This window comes from Patiria miniata, unplaced genomic scaffold (assembly GCF_015706575.1).
Source record: "Patiria miniata isolate m_02_andy unplaced genomic scaffold, ASM1570657v1 HiC_scaffold_6, whole genome shotgun sequence".
In the NCBI taxonomy this organism is placed as follows: Eukaryota; Metazoa; Echinodermata; class Asteroidea; order Valvatida; family Asterinidae; genus Patiria; species Patiria miniata.
In genome coordinates, this window is record NW_024037073.1 from 548,391 (window position 1) to 557,027 (window position 8,637).

General features: G+C 40.5%; 1 protein-coding gene across 2 annotated transcripts; it reads left to right on the plus strand.

Moving 5' to 3' along the window:
- Nucleotides 1-84: 84 nt before the first annotated feature.
- Nucleotides 85-8,351, plus strand: LOC119742983 (mediator of RNA polymerase II transcription subunit 18-like). Of its 2 annotated transcripts, none has more exons than XM_038219276.1 (6): nucleotides 85-402; nucleotides 1,671-1,734; nucleotides 3,883-4,053; nucleotides 4,230-4,308; nucleotides 5,494-5,627; nucleotides 7,305-8,351. In XM_038219276.1, the coding sequence occupies exons 1-6, from the start codon at nucleotides 201-203 to the stop codon at nucleotides 7,327-7,329; spliced, it is 675 nt and encodes a 224-aa protein (XP_038075204.1). In that variant the 5' UTR covers nucleotides 85-200; the 3' UTR covers nucleotides 7,330-8,351. The 2 variants fall into 2 exon arrangements, with proteins under 2 accessions (XP_038075204.1, XP_038075205.1); XM_038219277.1 differs by having other exon boundaries at nucleotides 3,931-4,053.
- The last annotated feature ends 286 nt before the right edge of the window (nucleotides 8,352-8,637 follow it).

The following is an 8,637-nucleotide window of genomic DNA, read 5'->3' on the forward strand; positions in this document are numbered from 1 at the left end:
ATAAAGGGATTTATTTTTAAGTACGTGAATAAGATTAATTATTTTTAGTTATTTTATATCAGATCTTTTGAAAACTAAGTTCAAGGGTCACCCCCAAAACAAAAACATCGTGCGTGTGAAAGCGGATGACTTTGTAACAACAAAATCTTCAAAATATTCATTAATAGTTCTTCCACTATTCACACAAACGGATACGGACAATGACTTCGTCACTCCCAGGCGTGAATTTGAGTAATTTAGCTTCAAGCAGTGTGCCCAGTTTGCAGGAATTTGTCCTGCAAGGCAGCGTGGTTGACTCGGCTTGTGACGCCTTGCTGCACCGGTTGAGAGCCCTGTGCGATAACGTGGACCGCGCGCCTGAGACGTTTCAAGATCATGAGATGGTGTATCTGCTCAGAACAAGTAGGGGCCTATGACTTGTATAATGTAGCTAAATTAAAAAAAACTTAGTTAGCTCTATCCTTCTGAAACCTTTCCAGTATATATGACCTCAGTCATGTCAGTGATGGGAAGTAAAATAAACAATGATAAACCACACTTCTAAATTTGTTTAAATTGTTTAAGGAAGTGTAGGCCTATATTTAGTGCGCTAGTTTAGCCGGCTCTTCTTTCAGTAAACGGTATTTTGTTTCATCCCAAAATATTGAGAATATTATTTTTTTTCTTATTTTAATTTGACAAGACTCCAACAATACAGAGCATTACATTTTCTTTTTGTCATGTTTGTGATTTGTGGCTCTGGAGGATTTTTTTTAAAGGGAAATAAAAGTCCGAAATTGTAAAATGGTCTGATTCCCATCTCGTGAACATGAAGTCACAACGACAATGTTGGTGCGGAACCAGATTAAATTAAGTTGTGAAGGTAACAATTTAATTTCTAAGTCCCCAAAAAGTCACTGCGCATGTTCAGTTCTTGGCTGGCAAAATATCGTTTACTTAAATTTAGCCGGTGCAGGCTAAATATACATTGCCAACTTTTAAAGAATGAGAATGACATGATTATAATGAGAAAAGGTTCAAATTTGTTTTAAAATACTCTTGCACCACTATGTTTAACTCTCACTTAAAATTTTCTGTTGTCACAGACAGGTTGAAATTATTCATAGAGTTAAATTTCCTTTGATTGTAGATATCAAAAATTTGTGTTTTTGGTAACATTTGTATAATGAGGTGTACTGTAGGCCCTACAATTGTATTTTTCGAAAATGGATATCCACCAAACTGTTGGTTTTATTAGGCGAAGTAAAAAAAAAACATGTTTAGCGTCCCCGCCCGCTTCCTTTTTAGAGGCCGCCTCCTTTTTTTTTTTTTTTTTTTTTTTTTAAAAGACAAAAATTGATAAATTTTAACGATCTCTGTGCAGAAGAGATGTTCGGTTCTGCATAGTTACATCATTTTGGTCTCATTTTCTGTTGCATCTTGCCCATAAGAAGCCAATATGTCATTTCCTGAGTCCAAGTGGCGGCCATTTTGAAAAAAGCTGGTAACCATCTTGAAAAATAGCCCGGCCGCGTTGTCTTGAAAAATGTGTCGGGCGGCCATTTTGAAAAGAAAAAAAAAAAAAAAAAGGGCCTCCTCCTTCCTTTTTGTCAAAGAGGCAGGACGCTAAACATGTTTTTTTTTTATTTTGCCTTAGACCTTTTTTTCTTTTTAATGGTTTTATTTAACAGGTGGGCCAGGAAATCCAGTGGTGCTACGTGCAAGGCATGCACGAGATCAACACAACATGCCATGGTAAGTATCGGACGTCGACCCAGACTGGGACCGTGAGTGCATAAAAACGTGCAAAATTACAACTGACGTTTTTTTACTCACCATTTGGCTAATTAATGCCCACACAACACATACATCAAAATGCTATAGTTGCAAGCATGTCACCTGCGAAATTTGAGACCTGAAATCCAATTTTAAGGCAAGTTTTTGGCAGTTCAAAAACCATCCACGTCATTCTCCATGCTCTAGAAATGTATGTCTGATTCCCAAGGTATTCTGGGTAGGTGCAGGAAGAGCCTTGCAGCTTACTTGTTTTTTAATCAATGGCCAAATGAACATAGCGCCCTCTGTTAAAAAATGAAACATTTTGCATTCACTCAGATCAACAAGAGGGCGCTGTTTTATCTACACGATGAAAATGTTATAGCTGAGGAGTCTTTTTGCATAATGCATTGCAGTACACATCAACGTGATGTTTCACGTATGGATTTCGATATCTCTCTGCAAAATTAGAATTAAAAGCTGAATTTTTGGTGATGCAATGCTCACAACAGCAACTTTGCGAGGCAAAAGTTTCGGGAATTATTGAAGAAACTGCAGTGAGTAAGAAGCTTGTAAATTTGATTCACACTGGTTTTGTTATGCAGCACAAACTTTTGCACGATATGGATACCTTAAGTTTTGGGACTCTCATACACAGTATTGAGATTCCCAAATTTTCGGACTAACGTCGACCCTAAGTGCTGAAAAACATGCAAAACGAAAGCAGGCCAACTTTACTCACTCTTGCCATCAAAATGTTCATGAGGCAAAGACAAGGTCCTCAGTATTTCACCAGCCAAGTTTGAAGTCTCAATTAATTTTTGAAGAAGATTTTCTTCAATTTTTAAGGGAGATTTTTCTTTTCAACATTTTGCACCTGAGACTGCAAAGTGATTTTAAAATTTAAGACTAGACATGGACATGTCCAACTTTTTGAAAAGATTGACCATTCAGTAGTCTGGTGGCATGACTGTGGAGAGAATGTGTAGAAAAAGAGACTAGGTACCAGATGTTTCTATTGACACATTTAATTGATACAGTACTAAAAGGGTGTTGGACTGGTTGTTTCATGTGCCAGTCTATTTTCTTGTATTGCATGTTTTCACTACCTTAAATTTTTAAGCGCCACTACAAGAACCTGATAGTTTAATATTACATGGTACATGTATGTCTTGTTTTTGTCTTTGTACTGCCAATGCAACAACCGTGATTAATCTTGTCTCATTTTACTGTTTATTAATCTTCTTAAAGCTATAGTCCATCATTTGCAGCCATCCAAAAAAGTAACTGGCGTATTATTGTTGAAAAACATACTTGGTTGAAAGATAGTAAGTGGACTAAACTCCCTGTGAAATTAATCTTTCTGGCAAGTCATCATTTTGAAGTAATCAACGAAAGAAGGCCTTTCCAACGGTGCGTCTTAAGACGCACCGTAGGAAAATTTAAATTAGTAGTTCGTTTTGTTATTCGGCGCAGCGCGCCCAAGCATTGCACGAGGAAAAAGGGGCGCGTGGTTGCTATAATTCGTCGGATCAGTGCGCGACATCGCATAGGCCTATAGCTGCAATTCAAAACAATTCAAAACATGATTCAGCAACTTTTGATTTGAAATTGAGATCCTAGAATGCTGTTTTCTCGGAATATACAGCTGAAGCTGAGCTGAAACTTCATCAGGTTAGTTGTTCAGTATCCTTCATTAGATTTTGAACACTTTTGTTGCTTCAAATGAACAAAATGCACAAACTACAAATGATGGACTATATCTTTAATTATATCTTTGTAATGTTTTTTATTGCTTGTTCTATTTTTATACTATCGTATGTTTGTTGTAACTGCTGGGCACCTTTGAAAAACAGTGTTCCACTGAAAGGTCTCCCCAGGATAAACAAGAAATAAATAAATAAGTTTTGGGACTCTCATACACAGTATTGAGAGTCCCAAATTTTCGGACTAGGTACAGAAGATGTTACCTGTTTCAAGAGTTTGATATGTCATGTATATAAGGCTTCAGCTGATCCAATAACTTATAAATCCCCCCCCCCCCCCCGCACCCACCCACCCACTTCTCTCACTTCAGTATCAAATTCCTATCAGCTATATCGCCTTTCATTTTCCCTTTCACACAAGGAATTACTCCTACTTCTGTTTTGATTTGAATGCGCCCTCTTTCTTCAGGCAGCTACGCTACCTTGGCCAATCAGATATCAGTGATAAGAGTAGACTTGTAACAGTCCGCAGTTATCTGGATTGTTCCACCTCGGAACAGCTGCCTCAATTCCTGACAGATATTGGATTCAGGTGAGTGCGAAGGGCGCCCTCTTGTGACTAAAACTTGGTAATTACCGGGTATTATATTTTTTGCAACTATTTCTTACAGTGATTCATATTGAGCATAATAATTGTTAGTCCTTTATGTTGTCATTCAATTTCCAACACAATCTTTTTTTACTATTTTCCGTTCATTTTACTTACAGGTTGGACCATGAGTTTGTTGCCAAAGGTCACATGTTCAGGAAAGGCAAAATGAAAGTGACTATCACCAAAATTTTCAAGGTACTAATTCAAGCGTAAAACTGTTGCTGCCCAACAATAGCATTGGTCCCAACATATGTTGGGACCATTGCCATAATTGGGGCATCACAAAACTATTGGAAACAGTGTAGTGACAGACAACTTTAATCTTGTTTTCATACTCGTCAAAATGTGCAAGTCTACAACTAAAGGGTCAATGTATATACTCAAACTTGTATGCTATTGAAGATATTTTTTAAATGAACCTGGGGGAATAACTGCTTCAATCAACTAAGTGATCAACTGATGAACCGAACACACACGCAGACTTGTTTTATATACCCTGTGTGGACATTGCTTTGTTCTTGTTTCAAAAAACTTGTTTCAAAATGTTGCCATTTGCACCGTCAACACTTTTGAAACTGATATTTTGACTGTGATTTCCTTGAATATTCTTCATTTGCTAACCCTAACCCCAAAATGCTTCTAACACTGTTTTCAGAAAGTGGAAAACACTGTTGACCTGTGCAAGTCCACACAATGTCTGAATCTCCTGCATCGTGTGGACCTCTTTTGTTCACAAGTCCACAGAGTGACTGCAATGGCTGTACACCCATACACACAAAAGTTCACCCATGTTTGTTTTACATACGCTATGTGGACATTCCTTTGTTTTCGTCTAGTTAAGAGAACTCGGTACAAAAAAATAAGTTTACTTAAACTGTGAAAACTCTTTCAACCCTAATTTTTTTTTTTTCCCCTTGAATGCTTCTCTTCATTCTGCGACTGATAACCCCAACCCGAAAATGCCTCTAAACCTGTTTTCCAGAGAGGGCGAAACGTTATGTGGACACGGCTTAGTCCACATAACGTCAACACAACCTGCATTATGTGGACCTCTTTTGTTCACATGTCCACATAGTGACTGTAAAACAAAGTCAATCATACTTGTTCTGTAGTTGTGGGGTCATACACTCGTCTGTACGAGGTATTTGTGGGGACCGAAAACACTGTGGGGACAGCAGAAAGCCCCATAACTCGGTCCTAAGTTGCCTAACAATAAAAAACTTCCCCATAACGCGGTGTAGGCCTGCACTACCAACCTGACTTGCATGTGAAACTGGTGAACACACCAATACAAAGAAAAAACAATGACACAAAAGCAGTGACAGTGATGTGTATTTAAACTCATCCAAGAAACTTGTCTTTTCCGCTTTGTCTGATCAGATCTTAACGCCAGGCAATTTGGAGGCTCTAGAACCCCTCTCCATATCTCAGCTTGTCGAGCTCAGTATAATAGCGCCCTCAGGGACAGACGGAATCGGTGAAGACATGAGAGCCTTTGCAGAACAGCTCAGACCGTATCCTTTTATGGACTTCTTGAGTCATTTCAAGAGTGTCCTCGTGTGGTTACATGTAGGATCCATAATTTCTTCCAGCTGCAAGACGACCATTGGCAAGCTGATTGTAATGTAATTAACCCTCCTACTGTTTGATCAGTCACAGACAGTCAGAAATTCAATCCCCTCCCACAACGTATACACAGGCTAGTCACCAACAGTTGGATCATATTTCTTGTAAACACCATGTCTAGTCAAATTCCATCAACAGACAAAAGCAGGTGACTGGTAGTTACATTTACAGCTGGCTTAGCAATCTCCTACAGTCAAAGCATAGCTGTATCACGTTTCATAACAGTCACAGCCAGTCAACCCTGCTTTATGAAGGCGGGGAGCACTCAACTGTTAAAAACAGTCAGTGAATTTGTCAGATAGAGAAAGAGGGTAACAAACCAAAAAGTGCCCTCGTATTGTGTCCATATCTGTATCCGCTAGTACCCCCTCACTGGCAAAGAAAGTACAGTTGGGGGTGACCGACTGACGCCATCTTGCCTGACTGCGTGTACATAGTACAAATCCCCTAGTGTATGTGCGTCACACACAGGGAATGGTGCGCGTCAACCAGCGAAATGTCCCGCCCATGGGACGTTGTTGCTAGGTAAAAGGGCGCCCTCTTTTTCCGGCGCACGGACCCATTCAGTGCGTGAAATTACAGTCGGACATCGGACATTTTCCGACCACTTTCATGGTTTGTCCGACCAAATGCAGATGTGCTCGGACAAAATGTCCGAGCGATGTATGTATTCTTTGTGGAGTTGTCTTTTTCAGAAATAAACGCTTGCACTCAAAAGTATTTTGTTGTTTATTTCCGATGATCCGGTCTGTAATACTTACCGTACGCTGAGCGGCTGCTAACTACATGTACGTGTTGTCTTATATTCACGCAATAGATGCAACGCGTTTACACCCCAATCATTACACAGTCTAGTACAGCGGCGTGCACAGCGATAGATTGGCATTCGTACGTACGTGCCGTTTGCCAAAAAATAGACGTGAAATCAAGTCGATAAATTGTGTTTCGATCAGCAGTCTTCGTGTTTCTTCTACAAATCAGTTAATACAACTTTTTGTACTTTTCAAGACATTTTATGGAAATGAGCAGTGGCCGTTTGTGGAATTCCCAGTTAATTTCTATTGGGCAAAAGTGTTAAATTGGACCTGATTCAACCTCTATTCCTTGCTATAATAATTTGATCGAGCCTCTTTGGACATTCAGAACTGCAATTTCACCCAGTTTAAGTTATGTGTTCTGCAGACTTGAATCGAGTCTGTATAGTGACGAGTCGAAATATAGAGTATTATAAGGACATTGACGCGCATACATGTAATGAGAATTTAGCAAGATCAAAGTACGTTGTGTTGCGCGGTATGCTTTAAGTGCGTGATTGTTACTAAATTCTCACAGCGTGGCTTACTACAGAAACGAGCGGGTGAATCAAATTTGGAACGCTAAATGGCAGATCAAAACTTGACAATGGCAGAACACTTTTGATTGTGCTCGGACATTTTGTCTGATCACTTTTTTTGTCTAATTTCACGCACTGCCATTAAGGGCTAATTGTACCAATTTATCAAAAGGCTATTCGTGTTTGCAAGAACCTGGACTGTCGTTTTTATTCCTTAACTGTTTTGTTTCAGACTTGTGAGCATGGAAAAGATTTGATTTCCTCCTGAGTTGCCGCCTACCTGAAGGTCAAAGGTTAAACTACTCCAGTCAGAGTTCCCTGAAGACAGACAAGTTCCCTTCACACTGCTGGAACCAGTTGATGGTTTTCAAGCTTGGGGTGATTGTGATTTGACAAAATGGACGTTGGACCATATTACATCTTCTACTTTCTGCTTATGTCGTGAGGAAAGTCGGGAAACAAAGACCTATAGACTCTGTGCGCAAGTACCCCCTCAATGGCCAAAAGGAGAGGGTTGGGAGAGACCACTTGAACAGACATTGATAACACATTACCGTCGGTGCAGCACCTGCAGCTCACACGGAGACACAGCTGCATTATGCACACTCGGAATTATATTAGACGTATGTGCTTTGCAGCATAGGCACGCGAACCGGTGCACGCAAGCAGTTTGCTTCCACCGGAGCTTTAGAAAATGATTAAGAAGTGCCCTCTGCTGTTCGTCCATTGCCCTGCTCCCTGCAGTATATTGATGAGACTGCCCCTTTAAGGGTTCTTATTTTGTACACAGCTGCTAAGAGTAACGGTTAGCAGATTTATTTGCAAAAATGAAGCATTGTGGATTTGGCTATAAGCCCCGCCCACAAGCCCCGCCCACAAGCCCCGCCCACAAGCCCCGCCCATAAGCCCCGCCCACGAGCACCACCCACAAGCCCAGCCTACAAGCCCCGGCCACAAGCCCTGCGCATGCCCACCTTCAGTTTTTGTACATTTCTATGAGTGCTGTTGATCAGAGATTCGGCAAGCTATAGTTTTCACCTGACCAATTGGTCAGTGTGCATTGTTTGATGGAAGGATTCATTTTCTAGATGCCAGTTTCTTTTTAAAGGAGAGCACATAGACTGGATACCTGTCCTGGTATGTATGAGGATGGGCAACACCCTCGAAATTCATAAAATTGTATTGGTTATGCTTCTTGAAAATCCTGGCTTTCCTGTACTCTGGTTGTGTACTGTGCACGATTTGAGACAGTGGACCCCCCCGACCCCCCCCCGACCCCCCCCCCCCCCCCCCCCCCCCCCAGTGTCCCTATACATACTCCAGACATTTGTTGCCTAACAGACCCCTAGATACCTCAAAAGAATTTCTGAGACTCCAGGAACACAATGACAATGCCAACACAAAAGAAGGGTCTCTTCCATCGCATATCTTTGCTTCAAGTGTTTGGTTAGCCTAGTTCTCAAGTACGCTTACGAAACACAGTACCTTTTGGGCATGTAAATATTTATTAATATTTCCCTGCCTTTGGAATTATTTGGGTTACTATATCATGATTTCTGATACCA

Coding starts and splice junctions, on each gene's coding strand:
- LOC119742983 (XM_038219276.1), top strand. CDS start 201: ATGACTTCGTCACTCCCAGGCGTGAATTTGAGTAATTTAGCTTCAAGC. Junction 403..1,670: donor GGTGTATCTGCTCAGAACAA/GTAGGGGCCTAT, acceptor TTTATTTAACAG/GTGGGCCAGGAAATCCAGTG. Junction 5,628..7,304: donor TTTGCAGAACAGCTCAGACC/GTATCCTTTTAT, acceptor GTTTTGTTTCAG/ACTTGTGAGCATGGAAAAGA.